Source organism: Molothrus ater, chromosome 3 (assembly GCF_012460135.2).
Source record: "Molothrus ater isolate BHLD 08-10-18 breed brown headed cowbird chromosome 3, BPBGC_Mater_1.1, whole genome shotgun sequence".
Taxonomy (NCBI): domain Eukaryota; kingdom Metazoa; phylum Chordata; class Aves; order Passeriformes; family Icteridae; genus Molothrus; species Molothrus ater.
This window is the reverse complement of record NC_050480.2, coordinates 18,918,273-18,937,336: the sequence shown is the minus strand read 5'-3', so window position 1 is coordinate 18,937,336 and position 19,064 is coordinate 18,918,273. Positions and strand designations below refer to the sequence as shown.

General features: G+C 39.8%; 2 protein-coding genes and 1 long non-coding RNA gene across 5 annotated transcripts in view; 1 reads left to right on the top strand and 2 right to left on the bottom strand.

Annotated features, from left to right (window-relative positions):
* Window positions 1-4,167, bottom strand: part of EPRS1 (glutamyl-prolyl-tRNA synthetase 1) — a 37,578-nt gene extending 33,411 nt beyond the window's left edge. For both annotated transcript variants that reach the window (XM_036404610.2, XM_036404611.2), the window contains exons 1-2: window positions 4,064-4,167; window positions 1,717-1,801 (exon numbers count right to left, since the gene is read on the bottom strand). In XM_036404610.2, the coding sequence (XP_036260503.1) occupies window positions 1,717-1,801; window positions 4,064-4,109 (131 nt within the window). In that variant the 5' untranslated portion in view covers window positions 4,110-4,167. The remainder of the gene's footprint in view (window positions 1-1,716; window positions 1,802-4,063) is intronic.
* A 49-nt stretch (window positions 4,168-4,216) lies between these two features.
* LOC118700212 (uncharacterized) lies at window positions 4,217-11,339 on the top strand. 2 transcript variants are annotated; one of them, XR_004982209.1, is made up of 3 exons: window positions 4,217-4,275; window positions 9,928-10,044; window positions 10,133-11,339. It is a non-coding gene; the product is annotated as an uncharacterized LOC118700212 (long non-coding RNA). The 2 variants fall into 2 exon arrangements; XR_004982208.2 differs by lacking the exon at window positions 4,217-4,275 and having other exon boundaries at window positions 9,735-10,044.
* BPNT1 (3'(2'), 5'-bisphosphate nucleotidase 1) lies at window positions 7,378-19,028 on the bottom strand. The gene is made up of 9 exons (XM_036404613.2): window positions 18,746-19,028; window positions 15,503-15,627; window positions 13,357-13,461; window positions 12,992-13,099; window positions 12,431-12,479; window positions 11,338-11,429; window positions 10,176-10,373; window positions 9,204-9,309; window positions 7,378-7,996 (listed from the first exon to the last, which is right to left on the bottom strand). The coding sequence occupies exons 2-9, from the start codon at window positions 15,617-15,619 to the stop codon at window positions 7,848-7,850; spliced, it is 924 nt and encodes a 307-aa protein (XP_036260506.1). The 5' UTR covers window positions 15,620-15,627; window positions 18,746-19,028; the 3' UTR covers window positions 7,378-7,847.
* Between the last annotated feature and the right edge of the window lie 36 nt (window positions 19,029-19,064).

The window sequence follows — 19,064 nt, the reverse complement described above, 5'->3', positions numbered from 1 at the left end:
CATTACAGCCAAAATGAGTGGTTTTGCAATGCAGTAGGAAGAAGGCACGGCAACACTAAATTATTTAATGAAAGAAATATTATTTCAAAGCAAATGATATACATTAAAAATATTGTGTCACAGGAGCACATATATGTATAAATACATACATATATATATATATATGTATACATTTTAATATATATATATATCCATCCACTGCCCAAACAGTCAAAGTAAAACAAAATCCAAACCTGACTAAGGCTACTTAAGGGGAAAATTTTCTCCTGCAAGTAAAAAATATCCAATTAACTTTCTGTTATGTAAGCTGTATCCCACATGTGCAAAACACATACTGAAGATTATTAAAGCTGTACCAATTAAATCCCAATATAATCTGTCATATTTCTCTTGCTTTCATTCAAAATCACAAATTCAGCGCCATCACCAGGCACAGCAAAAGACAATACGCAATATCAGATTATGCAAGAACCCCTATGTGAGTTCAGATCTAACATTTTAAACAGAAAACAGTATTTGCAACCAGTAAAACAACCATGACTGAAGGCTGTGAATCTTCCTGTGCTTTGATTTTCTGCAAATATATGTACATAGTGACAAGTTTATTACCTAAGGTTAGAAGACATGGAAGTGCTCAGTTAGTGTTAATTTATGAGGAGCAAGTCAGTAACTGCAATACAAGATGAAATACGTTGCTTCTATAGCCATTTTTCAGACAAGCAGGTATTCCAGTCTATGATGCATTGGTGACTCTAACAGCATCTCCTACTGAATTAGCTCACGAAATGAGAGTTTGCCAGCAGGTCTGTGAACAATAGATTCCCCCAAATCTTCAAAAAAAAAAATCTGTGTTCAAAAACTACAGTTATAATCAGTAATTCCAAATTCATCATGGTGTTACCATACTTTAAGTTACAACTGCAATGCTCATGTGTACAAATATGCTCCTAACTGCAGATACTAAATGCTAGAGTTTCCACTGCTAGCTTCCACTGCAAGAGGAGGATCTCTCCTCTTGATATACCCAGATGTCTTAACTCATATGGAATTGAAGAATACAATGCAGCTTCCCAAAACTAACAGTGTTAGTCCTGCATTTCTGATAGGCATTTGATCTCACTCAGACTGTAAAAACCATCTTTGTGTCCCAAACTTGAAGTTATCCATTCCAATGGTACAGTATTTTTAGAAGGACAGACAATATAATACTACAAAAATTTCCAATATTCTTTCTACAGTGTGCAGATGGATACGCTGAATAGCACTACACAGGTAATTAGCACTTTACTGACATCATGCCTTTGCTTATACACATACATTAGGGAGCTTAAAATGATGTTATCTCAACATTCAAATTTCAGTCCACCACACATGTACAAGCCCAAGGAATCTTATATTATCAAACTTCTCTAATATAAAACAGCCTTGCTGCTGGTAACCCATGGCACCACACAAAGTCCTAAACAGTAAAGTAACTGGTACAACATAAATATTATACATAGGTACATGTAAATAAAAAGTTTTTTCCATAAAGATCTAGTTCAGAATATACTGTAAATGTTTTGCCTGTCCTAGAGACACCAGTAATGCAGTGATGAATAAAACTGTGGTTTTTTTCTTTTCCTCCTACCTCAAAAGGTTACTGTCAATGCTACAACCATGTGATTTTTAAAACTGCTGACCCAAAGGTAGAAGGAGAGATGCAAAGTCACTTACTCAGACACAGAGAGGATGGTTTCTTTGCCTTCTTGCACTGAAATTTCAACATCATTCTTCACATGCTCCACCGTCAGCAGAGCTCCTTGAAAAAACAAGAGAAAAAGATACTGAACTTCCTTCCAGGAGAGATACATTTCATAGTTACAACCAACCACTTACATCTCCTATCCACTAGGACCAGGTGACTGAAGCGACTCCTTCAAATGAGAATGCCCAGGGAAACAAAAAAATCAATGTTCAGTCTCATATGCAAGAGGCTTCTTCTTGGCAATCCTTACAGCCTCAAATTGATAATGTCCAGCACACAGTGATCTGCAGTGAGCTCAGCAAGTGTCAGCTGTGATACATTTTTGCTTCCTAAGGGTATGGTAAAAATTAGTCCTGTCGCCCAGTATATGAGGAGAATGTAATCAAAAAGCTCTTAATTATTGAACAATATTACTAATGTAATCCATTCCAGCCCTGACATGTGCATCAAAGGAGATCAATTACTCAATATACCAGCATTTTCTGATCAAGGATGAGACTATTTTTAACCTGATTTAAAGTTTATGAAAAGATTAGCCATTCAAAACCAAGAAACTTTATCCATGTAAAAGCACAGGAAACTTACACACGTTTTCAAAGTAGTTTACCAGTGACAGTAAGAAATGGTCTGCAGAAAGAAAATAATTACTGAAGTTTTTAGGCTACACCATTGACTGGAAGACAGCTCTGTCCACATTCCAAGAGGCTTGATGCAAACCTGCTCTGATCTCTAGGCTCTACAGCACGACACAGCAGCTCAAACAGAGCACCGAGCTCACTTGGATGCGTTTCTGCACTGGCTCTGCTCCAGACTCAGCCTGCTGAGCACAAGAGGAGCTTGTGTTCTCTAACTTTGCTCAGAGGCACGTACAAAGGCAGCAAGCTTTTGCATAGGCAAATCAGGAACTGTACTCTAGGTCTAGAAAGCCACCTAACCTGTTAAAGTCTCCACAGCATGCTGTGCACTTTACCTTCCCTTGAACAATGCTCCAGCTACCAAGGCAGATGATACTAGAAGCTATTAATACACTGGCCTAAATACAAACCACTGGAGCTAGGAATTCCCTAGCTCTCACCTCTGCTCAGCTGAAAACCCTTCTTGTGGCATTAAGAGTAAGTCAAGGTTCTTCTTCTCATCCCTCAGCTATCCATCTGTGAAATTCAGGGTGACATCCCTTATGCATTACGTTAGTAAGACACGTAAGTATTTTAATAACATGCACGGAAATGCTTTGAAAATAACAAGTATTATGTGCACCAAGCTATGTAATTAATACTGATGACATTAAAAACTACTACACTTTTCTTGCACAGCAGACACAATGAAGAGTATGAAGTAGGGATGAATAAGATGAGTATGCTTGTCTCCTTGATATAAATGTTTCATCTGTAATATGTAACACTTCTGACACAATCATGCAATCTCCTGAAATAAACTTCCAGTGCCACACACCAGCTGTCAAACAAAATAAGTCTCCAAAGCCCCTAAAACTGATGTTAATCATAATTCATATTGCATTATTTTCTTTTTTGGCAAATCAGTATAAATAAGTCTCAGGAGAAATGTTATTTAAAACATAAATGTTTTTATACCTTGAATCAGTAATCATGCAAGTTGTATTCAACTCTGAAATCCATTTGGGAGTAACAGCAAGAAAAATAAATCAATAAGCTACGATGAAGAATAGGAAGAAAATTTATTTTGAACAGCTACAACGAAATGGAGAAATTTTATGGAACACGTACAAAAGATTGTTTCCAGATGGATGGAAGTGCAATGAAGGAGGTTCTCACATTTTTAAAGGCAAAATAACATCGAAGGGCAGGGAGCAACCGAGAACTTCGAGCCAGCTCCCAAGAGGGGAATTTTAGCAGCGGATTAGAACTGAAAATGAAAGATAGCAAGACAGCGGCAGAGGTCACGAGCAGGCGATGTGAACTAGGGCTGCACTGAACATTCAGCCTCAACGTGCCAAGTCACCCGTGCCCGAGTTCCCGCAGCCAGAGTTATGCCCAGCGCCGGCCGCTCCGCCACGGCCCGAGCAGCTGCCCAGAGGGACCCGCAGCGGGCACACGGCCCCGGGGAAGGGCGGCAGGGATGGGACGGACGAGAGGAACGGGAAAGACGGGAGGAATGGGAAGGACGGGCACGGGCCTCGGTGCCGCCTCGCCCGGCCCCGCACGCGGGCACGGCCGGCGCCGCATGATGCAACACGGGAGGGAGGGAGCGAGGGAGGTGGGGAGGGGACGGAGCCCCGCCGGACCCCCGGCAGAGCGGGATCGGGGCGGCGCGGGGCGAGGGCCGGCCCGCACTTACCGAGAGGGGGACTGCTCGCGTCCACGGTGAGGCTCAGAGCCGCCATTCCCGCCGCCAGCGCCGGAACCGAGGGAGGCGGCGGGGCGGGGCGCGCAGTGCTGCCACCTCGGCAGGGGCCGGCGCGGCCAGGGCGGCCCGGCAGGACCCGCCCCGGGGCGGGAGAAGCGCTCGTCACTTCCGCGGGAGAAGCCGTAGGGGCGGCGGAGCGGGAGGTGAGGGTGCCCGGTGTGTCCCTTCGCTGTTGCGGCCCAGAGCCCGCCCGGAGGAGGGGGCGAGGCCGGAGCCGGAGCCGGCCGGAGGTGACGAGCGGGCGGCGCACGAGGGCCTCCCGGGCCCTCCCGGCCGCGCCGGTGGAGCCCTGGGGAGCTGGCCGGGGTGAGGGATGGGTGCTGGGTGAGGGCTGCCCTGCCCCTCAGCAAACCAGATGCTGGTGCTTCCCTTCTCACGGCTTCTCCGGCTGAGCCTTCCCCAGGGCTTTGCGGGCGCTGCCTGCCAAAGCCCTTAGCTGGATGTCTGGCTAGCAGACGTGGAGATGCCTCCAGCCCCTTTTCTATGTGTGATGATCCAAACAAATCGAGCAGCGCAACACACACCGACACGTTTGAGTGCGGTGGTTTCACTCCTCTGGTTTTGTAGGATGTCACTTGTTAAACTTCTGACAAACGTGCGAATTTTGCAGCGGGTCAAATGAGTCCTAGAATACCCCGAGTGGGAAGGGACCCACAAGGATCATTGAGTTCAACTCCTGGCCCTGCACAACGTGGTCCAAACGCTTTTGAACTCTGGCAGGCTTGGCACTGTGACCACTTCACTGGAGAGCCTGTCACAGTGCCCAGCCACCTTCTGGAGCCCTGGAATGAATTACAAAATGCTGCGTCACCGAGTTTTCACAGCAGACTGGCTCAAATTCACTTTGTTGCAAGGACAACGCAGTGTCCCTGTGATTTCCCGCCCCCCATCTATTTTATAGATGTTACTGTAGCACCTAATGTGCTAACAGAGACATTATCAAATGCTTGATTGGTGAACCAGTGCTTTTTGTGCAGTGGAGGTAGTGGTATAGCCAGAGCATGACTGCACATTACATGCTGGTTTTTATGCTTGATTCCTGCTGCTGGATTTAATTTCAACTTTGCCTACTCTTCTCTGTAAGCGGTTCTACAGTTTCTGTAAGCATGGAAAGTATTTCCACGAGTTTCCATACATAAGTATCTTTCCACATCATTCAGAAGCTGATACATACTGTGTGTTCTACTACCATTCAGGTAACTAAATGAGCTGACAGAAATTACAGCAGAATTAGAAAGAGGCTTATGCTGAAGAGATTTTCAAACCTATTGCAAGTTTCAGATGAAAATAAGATTACAGAAGCAATAGATGAAGATTACTATCAATGGGTTCTATCCTTTTTATTTTAATGATTGCATGGAAAGTACGATTAAGGAAGGCCTTTGTGTTGCCTGAGTTCTACATTTTATCATAACCTGTTTTGCAAATTCACATGCAGATTTTGATGGGAATGCTACAGCGTGCAACTCAAAGAATCCTGTATAAGATAAAGGTAAAAATTATGTATAACAAACAGTGAAATCATTGTACTTGCTATATGGTTCAAACTTCAGTCACAATCAGTATGTGGAATGACTAAACTTATAATGGGCCAAAATATGAAGAAGGTTCTAATTAAAGCAGGCTGAATCTGCCTTGCATGCTCTTACCAGTTATGCAATTGAGGAAGAGAAGAAAGGTAGGCTTTAGATCAAGGGATTAGAAGCACACTTTGTTCCTATATATGCAGCTCTAATCCAGTGTCATGCTAGAATGAGGTAAATGCTAATCTTGCTAATTTATCTGTAAATGTTAGGCTAAGAGGACCTCACTAAGGAAAAGATTCCTTAGATTCTTTTCCACGTGTGCACATGGAGAGACAGGAGCATCTCAGCAAGAGTTGCCTCGTTCATATCTTTTGGTGGCAAGATGTTCCTGCTTGTTGGAAATGGAGTCGGCTTTAAGCCAGTGAAGTCATATTGGTGTAACCCTAATGTGAGGAAAGGATCTAATCTAAGGACTTAAGGTGGAGTTGTTGAATATATTGTATGATGACAGGAGAGAGAAGTAACTTTAACACACTGGAAAACTGAATTTCAAAACCTTCTTCTGTATGGAAAACAACTTTTTATACCTTGAGGCACTCATTTAAAGATAGTTTGTGTGGATGAAGAGTGTAGTTATTTAGAAGACCTAATCTTGTGGGCAGAGAGGAAGTGAGAAAGGGTGCAGTGCATCTTGCAGGCTACTTTGGCTTTCATTGGTGCCAGCAGAGGGTAAGGAAAAAAATCATGTGTGAGAGCTTAGGGATTTGGTCTTTATGTAAGCAAGCAGCTGTGTTCAGATACCCTCCCTGAGACCACCTGCCTGAGAACCTGACATATGTCACTCTTTTGTCCACAAGGAGAACAGAAAGAAAAGCAAATCTCCATGTTGTCTGTTGAAACTGGCATGCCTCAATATGTATCACATTGATAGGGAAAAGGAGGCGCTAGGACTCCTTCATTTGAGAGTAAAGGACTTGAGTCACATCATCTGGAGAAAAGAAGGGGCACAGATGCCTCACTGGTTCAAGAGCGTGATTCGAAAATCCTAAATTCAGCTTGAAAAGACTTCAAAAGAGTTTGTCTAAGTTTCCAATTTTAGTTAGTCATACGTAATTTACCACTGGTTCTCCTTTGTGTTCAAGTGGACTGGGCAGTTTAATCCTGCTTTCCTAACAGCCACACCTATGGGAAGGCTGACTGAAACAGGATCTCCAATTCAAAGTTAATTTTAGGTGATCTTGGCCCTGTTCTCTCCCCTCCTCTAACATGCCTGTGTTCCACAAGCAGGGAAAATGGTAGTGTCAACTTCCTCAACTCTGGGGCTGTTGGAAAGGAGCCTGCTTTATCTCAGAATCTGGACATGGAAAATTTCAAAGTCTGACTTTTCAGTTATTCCCAAGTATGCAAAGTGACCTTGGCTTTGGATGCCCAAAGTGCTCCAAGACTACAGTGGCATAAACCCTGAAAAATCATTTCAAATCATAGAGGTGCTAGGAACTCCTGCCTTTGTCATGCTTCCTTGGATTTCCAAGTGAGCTGTTCTGAACTCTGCTGTATGTACACTTCACTGATCCTCACTGAATCTAGTGATCCATGAACCCTTATTTGAGATTTCCAGGCCCAGCTGCATTGTGTCCTGCCTCCTGCAAAACTCAGACAACCCCAACTGGCCATCCCAAAACTCAGTGAAGACCAAAAAAAAAAATTCAGCTGCCTCTCTAAGAATCAAAACTGGCAACTTTATAACAAATGGGATCATCCATCCAGGCAAATGCTTAGTCCATTTGTATTTAACACAATAACCCTTATTGACAACAAAAACCATTGAACAAGATCAGGTAAATGACTTAACATGATTTTGTGCTCAGAATATGAAGATGATTTTTGGTCTGCAACGTTATGATTAGCAGTATATTACACTCATGAGGAAGAAAAACTCCCAAAAAATATAGAAAACATCTACTAAAGAAATGTGACTGTTTTGATGTTGTCTGCTCAACACAGCCAAACAATCTGATCAAACAGATACTTAGAGATTCTGTATAATTTTGAAATTACTGAACACCTTACTGAAAGAATTCAGTTCAGATTCTATGAAACAGAATTTCGTGCTCAGTCATCTTCTTCCTTTCTTTTTTACCAAGCTCATTTTCTCAGCCTTCCAGGCCAAGTGAAGACTCTTCCCTGCTTTAAGGCATAAGAGATTCTTTCACAGTGTTTGGAATACGACTGGCATAGTAGTCATAATTTCTCAAAGTGGCAAGGACCCCAGCTGAATTCATGTGTTTCACCTCCTTGTTATACTGAAATGAATTTCCACAGATATCAGTTATCTTGCCTGCAAAAAAAAAAAAAAAAAAAGAAAGAAAAAAAAGAAAAATATTCCAGCAAAAAGGAGTTGGAGTCTATTAGTTCAAGTGAAATAACTAAAAGCAGTCTTTGTGGTACACATGCCTGTCTTCACATGTGAAGTATCTTTGCTTCCAATTTAAGTACAACAGGTTTTATATGGACTGAAATCAAATAACTAGTGGGTTTATTTTTTTTTCAACAATACTTAAATTCTTTGTGTCCCAGAAAAAGGAAAACATCTCTCTCTCATGGATTACTTTAAATGTTTCCTGAGTAGCTTTAACATTTGCCATTGACAAGCATCAAAGAAAAATCCTCAATTCAAGTAAAAACCAGGGTAACTCTATACCACAAACTCTAACATAGTGTTGAAACACCCCAGCTGGTTTTAACTGAGATTTTAGGAATCACTTAGCAAGACCAAGACAGATCTTTGTAAATTAACAGATCCTGCTCATTTAACCAGGAGATTCCTACCTACCAAAGAGGCTAAATACAGCACTGTGCTACCCCAGATTGGTTGGGTTGCTTTGTGCTTGAGCTAACCCTGTTTAAAATTATCCCACCGTTATGAACACTACAGGCTGCAGAGGAGTTCAATAGTGTCATTATGAAGCCTGTTATCCTTGCTTGACAAAATTTAGGAATCAAACCCCATAATTTAAGCATATGGTAGTAAAAGGCCTATTATTGTGGAAAGAAGAATTAAAAAAAATAATACTACTTCAAATCTTCAGTGATGAGTCTTTTCATAATTTTTCAACCCCTTTAGCCTCTAGATAAGTGAAGTTTCTCATGTTGGTTGGAGACCAATAATTCTATTGAATTACATTAATGACTCAATTTTGGAGTTTGTACATCCAGAGAACAACAGCATGATTTGACCTATTTTTATTGGTTTAAAGAATTCAATGTCCACATACTACGTAACATGTTACTAATAAACTACTATACTCAGTTAGTAGGACAGCAGATTTTACTGTGAGATAGTAGCCAACAGGAAAAAAAAGGGGGCATTTTTTTTGAAAATACTAAAATGAATATACCTTAAATTAAATTTGGAGATTTGGCTTTTTTAATTATGTGACAGTTACTGACACATGTCTTGTCATTTTTCTTTCAATGGAAAGCATAACTAACTTCAAATTAATGCATTTTCACTTATCCTGGAACTTTGAATGCTATTAACTTACCTCCCACAGCATGTAGGATAGCTTCAGGTGCACATGTATCCCACTTCTTGCACCCAGGACTGGCAAATACATAAGCAGATGCTTTGCCTTCTATGAGTTGAATGATCTGTTACGAATAGAGTTGCAATCATTGCAAAGGATTTAGGAATTTAGAAATGGGTAGAAATAACACCAGGAAGTGAGGATTAAATCTGTTTATTTAAGTACTGATAGTCAGGAAAGGAACACCAGCCATTTCCTTATTAATATTACAATAAATGTATTAAAATTTAGAAGCTATACTGTATCACCATTCCCAGTTCAATATTTTTGATTGTTATAAATACAGTCTATAGGATGAAAATCTGCTCTCAGTTTCAGAAACAAGAATTCGCTTCTTGTGCGAGTACTAAAAAAATAAAGTGGAAAATATATACCTGTTGTGTTAGTGCCTCTTTGGGCCTTGCACATGTTGGAGAAAAGAGATGAGAGGGTGTGTTTTTGACAGCTATGACAAAACAGCTTTAAAACCTGTACCAAATGAATGTTCCCTGTATGCAGAGAAATTTCACAAAGGAAATATCACTGTGTGCTTGTATTTTTTCCTTTCAAATGTGCTGCTAGGTAGTTGGAAAAAAAGCTGTATTAGCACAAATAGGAGGACATGTCCAATAATTGAGATTAAACTGAATTCCCATTTAGTCATTCTGGTCTTACAACTTTTTATTTTCACCCCTAAAAACAGAATACTGGGGAAGACAGACCTCAGCCATGACCAGCATGGGCACTGGTACAAATACACCTGTGCCACATTCTCTCAACATCACAGCAGACTGAATGCTAGGAAGAGAAGTTGTGCGGGGTAAGGTGGAGGAAGTCTCCCCTGTATGTTCATGCAAGTAAGCAAATAATTTCTTTAAAAAGTATTTTTATTTTTTTTTTTCCCAAAGGTGCCACCTCCCAGTAGAACCAGAAGATTGGGAATTTTCATACCTTGTTTCCTGCTCCTCCAACTCTGATGACATGGTCTGGGTTCAAGGCAGCGATGCACTCATTCACCAGGGCACTGCTGTGGGAGCGGGTGGTAACAACGATGTGTTTGCCAGCAGGTGCTTCTGTCAGCTGAAAGCCAAAGGCACCCATGCCCAGCACTCCCCAGATTGTCCTGCCCAGCACAGCATTAGCTCCTGCCTACAAAAAAGACACAGAGTGATGGTTAATCACACTGATCAGCAGTTAAAGCACCAAGGGAAAGGGTACCTAGATGCATCTTGGCATATCAGGGCATATAACATTAATACTGGCCTGTACATTTAAACAGTGGCACTTCAAAAGAACTACTTGAGAGCCCAGAGTGAAAATTAGTTCTCTTTCCCTATAAGGCAATGACATCATTGACCCTTTTCTTATCTGTGACATTGTGGTGGTGGATTATATCCTGCTTCTAGTGACTGGCAGATGATTAATTGTATATTTCTGTACTTGGGGCACAATCTGTAATTGAAAGTATCTTGTAATTTGAAATATTTTGTGATCCACGTCACACAAAATATGATAGTATTACATCAGCTCAAGGGCTTTTTCTTTCAACTCAAATAAGTTTAATTAATCAGGCTGTATCATGAGCTCCCCCAGTAATACTGAAATAATCTCCAAATATATAAATGTCTGTAGGTTGGCCATCCTGAAGCCTGGCATGATGCACTCTAACTGAGCTGTCAGTGGCAACTTATGCTTGGTTTATTTAGGGCTGCAGATTTATAGCAGTTACCACACATTGCAAATGCACCCATTGCATGGATTTACTAAAGGATTTCTAGCAAAGACTGCAGCACCACTGACCTGTACTTGTTTTACAGTAGGTACTTTATAAGGACTGTTGTAATTTGCACAGTATATACATAATATATTCTGTATCAGGGCATTACACCAGCCTCATGATTCAGTATAGTTGTTAGTAAGTTCCTGACATTCAGTTCCTGGAAACCAACATTTAAAATTATATATATATTTAATTTAAAAACCCCAATACCTTACATTACAACATTAACTCAATTACATGCCACTTTTCAGTTGCAAGTGTGCTAACTGAAATAGCTTAGGAGTCACATTTAGAAATCACACAATGCTTCTAAATAAATCAATATTTTAATACCTCATAGTTGTAATACGGCTGATTAATAACTCCTGCTATTGCTTTGCCTCCATAGGCAATTCCAATAAGAATCGTTACGTGGTCAAGGAGACCTGGACAGAAAAAACCCGAATGTAGTTAAGCTTGAAAAAGAGAAAGATCTTAATAAAAATATAAACCTTCAATAAAAGTCCACAAATCAATATGCAGAGTGCTATCTTAAAAATGCAAATTATAATCAGGATTCTCAGATGTTAATATAATTTTTTAGTCATTTAGCTTTGAGGTCTGCTAAAAAATGCCCCAGATAGAGTTCTTTTAGTAGAGCTATGTTATAATTAACACATAATGAGAAGGACATTTAAAGATACAACTACACAGCAGTTTATGATGACATTCTTCTGTAATTGTGGTGGGAGTTCTTTAATGCTATTCAAAACTAACAATTTATTGACAGTTGTACATCTCTCTCCCCAAAAGGGGAAAAAATCTGCCTAAAAGATTTTATATTAATCAACTAAAAGATGCATTAGGAGGCAAAAGCATTATTTCAGCATATTGTTTCTTGGAGGCTTTTCTTTTTATTTTTTTTTTTTCTTTCATTTTAGGGTCTATTTCTATGGATAGAAACTAGGCTTTGCTGAGAACAGTTTCTTCCCATGACTGAAAAAACATGATTTGTGGGAGGATGTTTGTTTCATTTTGAAAGGGCTACAAGTACAGCTGTGGTATTTGGGTTGTTTGAGAGGAAGATGTAAATATAATTGAGCATATTCCTGTTTGAAGGGGAGATTTAGTCCTTCAATTCAAAGATATGCAAAAAAATATGTAAATTTAACAAAAGACTCAAGACAACCGGCCAGCAGTCAAAGACAGCTCGTTGCACTCTGAAGTGATAAAAACTGGTCAGCACTCAGTAGCCCATCAGGAATATTCAGTACTGGTTAGAACTGAATAGAGTGAATAAATACATTCCAAGCACTCAAAAAGTACAGAAACATCAGCCATATGAAACCATATTGTAAGTTACTTCTATTAGAAAACTATGCATTATGTATGCTACTTTATTACTATTGCTATTTTTTTTACCAAGAGAATTAAAAGAAAATCCAACCTTCAGTGTACTCCTTGGTTCCATCCAAGGGATCAACCCATATTACAAGCTTTAAGAATAAAAAATAAGGAAAAATTAACAAATACAAATCATGTAAATTAACACGCAAAGCATATATTTTACTTTAGTGCTTTTATTTCCTTATGGGAGTTAGGAAATAAAGAGATCCAAAGTTTTAACAATATTATATGGCTGAAGCCTATAATAGTATTTTACACCAAAAAAAAAAAAGCTTAAATATTGAACGGAATGTCTCAGTAAATCTCTTAATAGAAGTATGAAGGATTAAGCTGAAATGGAAAATGAGATTACTTTCATATGTCCAAACTAGATTCCTGCCAAATTAATTTGAATCACAAATTGTAAGAAGCCAATTTCCATTTCCCATTACTGCAGACAGGAGCATGCAGCATTTGCAGCTCTGGAGGTGTGATTCTCCTGACTACATTTCAGTTTTCAAACAAAAAAGAAAAACTGGCAAATTGAAAAAACCTTTCTTCATTGTACACTCTTAGCTAAAATTAGAAAGTAGTATAGATAATGTTAAATATTAAGCATTACCTCTTCCTCTTTAATTCCTGTGTACTGAGCAGGACAAGGTTTCTTCAGTATTTCCTCACAGTGACCATCTTCAATTAAATCCTCAGTTACATCATCAGTGGGCAGCTCCTAACAAAAGAATTCTCAGAATTATTAGAAAAATGTTTTGGACTCACCTCATTTTGCTTTAGAGCTGTGTATTTGACAGCAGCTTGAAAAAGCTAAAGAAATGGAAAGGTGAAATGGGATGGAAATAGCTTTATTTGTTGCTTTTTGGGTTCTTTTTTTTTAATTAAAACTAATGTTTTCCTAAACCCAGCCAAAGCAAATTCCAGTGCAAGCTACAGCAAGATAAACTGTTAGTGTGAAATAAAGCAGGTACTTACTTCTTCTCCTATGATTGTCATCTTGGGAAAATTCCGTGCCAGAGAAGCACAAATGCTCATTTGTACCAATCGGTCAGCTTTGGTCTGCAAGTCATTGGGTCCAGCCTGTCCAAGAGCGGATAGGTGAAGAAATACACCAGCACAGTGGCCCATACAGCACTCTGAATATCTACTTGTAAGCTAAAAGAAGTCTAATTTGGTAAATCTTCAACCCAGTAAGTGACCTTGTGAAAGGCAGGCTAAAAACTGCAAGAAGCAGAGTTTCCCTGTGCACCCCAGAGCTAAGACAGACTGGTCTGACAGTAGAACAGTGGATTTGGTGCCCCAAGGTGACATAAAAAAATGACTGCAAGCCTTCCCAATGTTGTGTAGCCAAACATATATTGCTACATGTGTTACAGTAATTTCTTAAATGTTAATTAACTGCTACATGTGAAAGTGGGTAACTTATTAACACTTTTTTAACCCTTTAGGTCTAGAGATAGAATCCCAGTAAGAAATAATTCTGTTAGCATTGGAATTTAGAAAGATAGTTCATCTAAGATTTGCATCTTAGTTGTATCAAACAAAAATTCTATCTGCTTGTATCTTATTTGCTGACAACATGAAAAGTGTTTTATCCAGCTACTGGAATTAGTCATAGGAATGGGATATTCTATTTAGAATCATGTAATGGGTTAATTTTTGCATGCTCAAAACTAGTCTGTCCCTTAGCCAAGCGATAATTTTATGAAATTTGACAATTTTCTTTGAAATTTCCCCTCTCATCCCCTAATTAATTTGGTTGAAATTGGTCCTGAATTTAGACTCAATAAGATCAATTTATTGCAGAGAATGTCCTTTGTTCCAGGACATGAACCCAATAAACAGTGTAAGTAGTTCTTCAATGTAAGAATGGGTGGACAAAAGTGTCTATCCCAAGTGGGGGATGGAGGAAGTACAAGCACTACCAAGAAAAGCAATATAAATGGAGAGCTTAGAGTCGACTGAGGGAAAGAAAACTCAGGATATCAGGAGAGGAGATGGCTAAAAACTCAGGTGTTCCTGAACTAGATAAATGGATGGAGGGTCACTGTGTTGAGGGAGAAGGTGGAACATTCCCTTCCCAGACGTTCTAAAGCTTTCAGTAAGGCCAGTTGGAATTGGTCTTGGTGTTTGCTGGCTACAGAAAGAGGATGAATGATGAGAAGCAGCACTTCTGTTCCTTTCTGTTCTGCATCTCTTCCCTTCAGACTGCAAAACAAAGGCACATGCTGAAGTTCTTTTGCCTTCTTCCTATTCCTTCAGCAGCCAACTTTGGCAAGAAGCTTGCAGGAATTTCAAGATCTCTAGTCCCTCAAACAAGAACCTCTTCTATTGGTCATTGCTTGCAATCTAATTTTGTGTTTGTAGTATTCATTCTTCAAAAAATTTAAGATTGTAAAACCAATCTTACTTAGAACCAATATCACCTGTTACATTTGATGATTTTTGAATAATGTAAAGACCAAGATTTTTTTTTAATGATGCCCTTAATATTGTTACATATCTGTAAAGCTAGAATTAACTTCTAAAGTTAATTTCACCTATTCTGGTACTGCAGTCAAAGCAAAGATCCTGGTTCATCACTGCAACTTACTAAATTACAGCAAATTAAGAACTTTAATACCTGTTTTCTTTTTAGAATTAAATTTGAATTTGATTTAAATCTGAATTTATTTTGAAAACTTTTATTTACAATAAAAGCTAAGGTTCTTTTTTGTTTTAGGAAATCAAACGCTGATTTATTCTAATCCAAAATTCAGCAAGAGCATGGTATTTTAAGCTGTACTATGGATGTGAGAGCATAGGTCTAGTATATTTTCTGTTAATTTCCTTATTATGAATTTTGAGGTGCTATGCAAACCTTGTGTTTGTGAGGGAAATCAGGTCAAAATTATGGTGTTTCTTTTAAATGTACAAATGTTGTTTAGAAGTACTGGTCAAAAGACACTTTTCTAGGGCTGTTTTAATCCTTTAAAAAGAAATATTTGTTGTAGGTGGTAGCAGGGGAGGTGAGGGCTGTATTTCTTCCCACAGTTGCTGATTTTTAAAAATACCACTTTGGCTTGTATCTAACTCAAGATTAACAAGTGAAATTAAACTGGAACAAAGTAAAAGGTAATACCTTCTCAACTATGCCCAGATCTCCTGCAGACATCACATTTCTAACAATTGTTGCAGCTTTTTCTGCAACAGAATATGCTGAGGCCACCACACGCATGAGAAGAGCTGGAGAAGCCATGCTGAATGCTGAAAAGAAACAATAAGCAAACTTGAACATTTCTCTCTTCAACAGAAGAAAAAGGGTAGAGTATTTTACCTAACATTTCAAACAGAGTAGAAAGCGGAAAGTGGGTTACTGCCAGTAAATGGTAACGAGGTGAGCTTTGGATTTTTTTAAAAATACAATTAATGAACACAAGGATGTAAAGCTATTGTAGACAAGATCTTCCAAATACCGAAGTTCTGTCTGACAGTGAACCTGGTTCCCACTAAAATAGAATGACATTAAAAAACAACAACAGCAGCAGAAACTCCTATCATAAATATTAAGAAAAAGAAGAGTCTACACACAGCACTCATTTTTTGCACACTTTGAACATAAGTTCATTTCTTCAGAACTGAACCTACAGTTGGTTCATGCCCAAAACTCAAGCACAAGACTACCAGACCGGATGACATCAGCAACTTCACTTACTATTCCCTTGTTTAACTATAAAATAGGGGTTTGTAGATGGCCAATTGTGCACACAAAGTAGGTTAATGATATGCAGATACTGCTAACTTGTATGCAAAAGCTGAATTTAGCCATCTGAATTTAACTGTCCTTTCTGTATTTGTTTAACTTCTCCTGATTTCTTTAAGGAAATCAATTTATATCTTCCTGCCTCCCCTCAGCACTCTGTTTTCTGTCATTCTTAATATTGCATTGTCTTCCTCATCTGTTCTCCAGCACAAACCAGTGCAATTCACTGGACCTTCAGTCACCAATAGAATCAGAATACCAATAGAATAGCCATCACCCTTGGAAAGGCTAGCATTCCTCACAGCTTTTCTGTAGCTCAAGAAAAAGAGGTATTGATAACCACACTGCATTTTTTTAAAATGCAGAGCTAATTGCTTTTTATGTTTTTCTATTAGTTGTTTCTGTCTGTGTAGATGACACACTTTTTGGCTTGGCCTCAGATGTGTGACACACTTCCAAGGAAACACTTGAGCAGAGCCAGAACAAAATACAGAGGAACTCACTGATCACCTCACAAAAGAAGATATATTATGGGGGAAGTGTAATATTACAATCATATCATAAATATTGCAATTGCAGCAAGTCCTGCCTAAGTGGCAATAGGTCATTATACAACACCTTTCCCTTCTTCCTTGACAAATGAAGTTCATGGCTGTTCACAAAACAGCAATGTCAGAGGTATCAGAATCCCAAATTTAGCCAATTTAAGAACTTTTTGACCACTTTAGTAACACCATACCTGTACCAGTAAAGTCAGAAGCACTCTGAGGCTGAAAGAGTAGAACGACTGTGCAAGCACATTCAAAAAGCACAGTTCCTAATGTTAATTATTATTTCCAGCTGATGGATGGGAGCAAAGTGCATTGGAGTTCTGTGGAACAGCCAAGGTCCATACCCATACCCTGGACAAGTACCAATGGTTACAGAGGAACTTTTGGAAATGGTACCTGTGGCAAAAAGCAGCTCTCAAACAACTGAAAGTTGCAGAGCAAATATGTATCATATGGAAACACATGGAAAGCCATATACTATTTTAAGTCCATACCATCATGTGAAACAAGTTAGCATGAAGGAAAATAGTTTATTCCATAATGAAAATATACAGAATACAAGAATTTCTGAGAAGGAGTTAAAAAAAGTAGCATATTAGATGGAAAGTTTGGATTAAAGAATTTAAATGAATTATCAGATGAACATAATTAACATTTTTTGCTCAGCTTCTCAAAAAAAAAGTCATTTGACCTCTTACTGTACATTTGATCCTACTTCAAAAATGAGATGAAAACATAAGTGATTTAAAGTCTTGACTTACTTTATGTCTGCATAAAATTTAAAAAGACTCAGAAAACAATACAGAAATACTATCTTGCATTCTTGAAGCTTGACCCAAGGTATTTTTAGGTTCATTTTTCTTGTCCATACTTAGGGAAAACAAATACACTTTCTGTGGCGAACCCAAGATCTCCTGGCAAACCTTAAAATATTTTTATGAAAAAATAAGTTTTATTAGAAGAAACTGAAATGAGAGGTTCAACACCCCTTCCTCGTCACTCTGGATTAATTACTTAATGAATGCAAAGTATTTTATTAGTGCAAAGGTGCCTTAGATTTTTACAGGGCTGCATCTCCTGTATGGCTCATCTTCTGGTGTATTGGACCTTTTTGATTAGATAAGTGAATGCAGTAGTTGCATCTAAGTTTTTCACCTCTGTAACATTTTGATCTCAAGTTAACTTATTTATAGGTTTATGGCACATTCTTTCTGATGAGGGCAATGTCTAATGTATACTTCCACAAAACACTTAAGAATATATTGTGTGCTTTGGACAAAAATAGTTTGACTCCTAGAAAACTGTGCAGTTTACAAATACTGCACAGCAATTATTCCCTCAAGTTAAACTTGGGTATAATTTTCCTCTAAAGATCTTCCCTCCTTTCTTCTAGCCCAGCAACTAAACTGTTGAATGGTCTTGCCAAATCAGCCTATTCCGATACCTATTAAAATTAGTGAATTCTCGTTCTACTTTTTAATTCTGATGTATCTAAGTACTACAGGCTGACAACAATTAACTTATCAAAGCACACATCACAGATTTGTTAGTGGTTCTCATTCTCTTTTATGCAAACTTCCATTTTCTAATTTTATGGTTTTGCCTGATGAAAGGAGCAAACGGACATCACACAGAGCATTGTCCTTAAATCCAAGTGCTAAGCCATGATTTCATTCTTGGAACTCTTCAATGCCTAAGCGACCAGAGCTCCCTATTTCTTTACAATAAACTTCGGCCCACACCTAATAAAAGTTAAACTTTCTATTATGTAAGGGAGCAATATTTACCCAGCAGAAGCAGGCTAGGACTCGGGGTCGGAACCCCACTGAGGTTCACCTACAGACTTCCAAGTGGGAAAGGGCTGTGCTACCTCATTTCACCAAAGAGAAAAACAAGGGAAGCCTGTTCCCGATTCTCTTGCCATGTTACTCCCGGTGGCAAAGCGCCTGCAGGGCAGCGCAGCCGGAGCTAGGAGCGGTACCCGCGAACGCACCCAGCGGAGCGTGGCCGGACACACCACGGCTAGTCAGGGATGGCAGAAGCGGCTCTGCTGGCGCAGCCGCCAACTCACCGTGTCCAGCCTCGCTTTTCCCAGGATCTCCACCGGCCCCCACAGCCCGGCACCGATCGCCGGCAGCGTGCGTGGCGCTCCGAGCCCTTCGCGTTCGTCCCCGTGCCAAGGAGGGATCCACGCCCCAGCACCGTCGCTCCCCGCCCGCAGCGCACTGAGGCCTCTGCGCCAGCTCCTTCAGAGAGGACTCGCTGCCCCTACCAAACCACCTGGGAAGGCCCGGAATCCTTCCGGCTCCGGGCGGGGCTCAAGCTCTCGCCCGGCCCGTCGGGAGCGCCGAGCAGTCGCCGTGCCGCCCGCCCGGCGCGGCGTGTCCCCT

Bases quoted from the DNA above. Each gene is read 5' to 3' on its own strand.
- BPNT1 (XM_036404613.2), bottom strand. From the start codon at position 15,619: ATGGCTTCTCCAGCTCTTCTCATGCGTGTGGTGGCCTCAGCATATTCT. The intron at 12,480-12,991 runs GTAATGCTTAAT...TTATTCTTAAAG, and splicing joins CAGGAATTAAAGAGGAAGAG to CTTGTAATATGGGTTGATCC. The intron at 10,374-11,337 runs GTATTAAAATAT...TCTTTTTTGTAG, and splicing joins AGCCGTATTACAACTATGAG to GCAGGAGCTAATGCTGTGCT.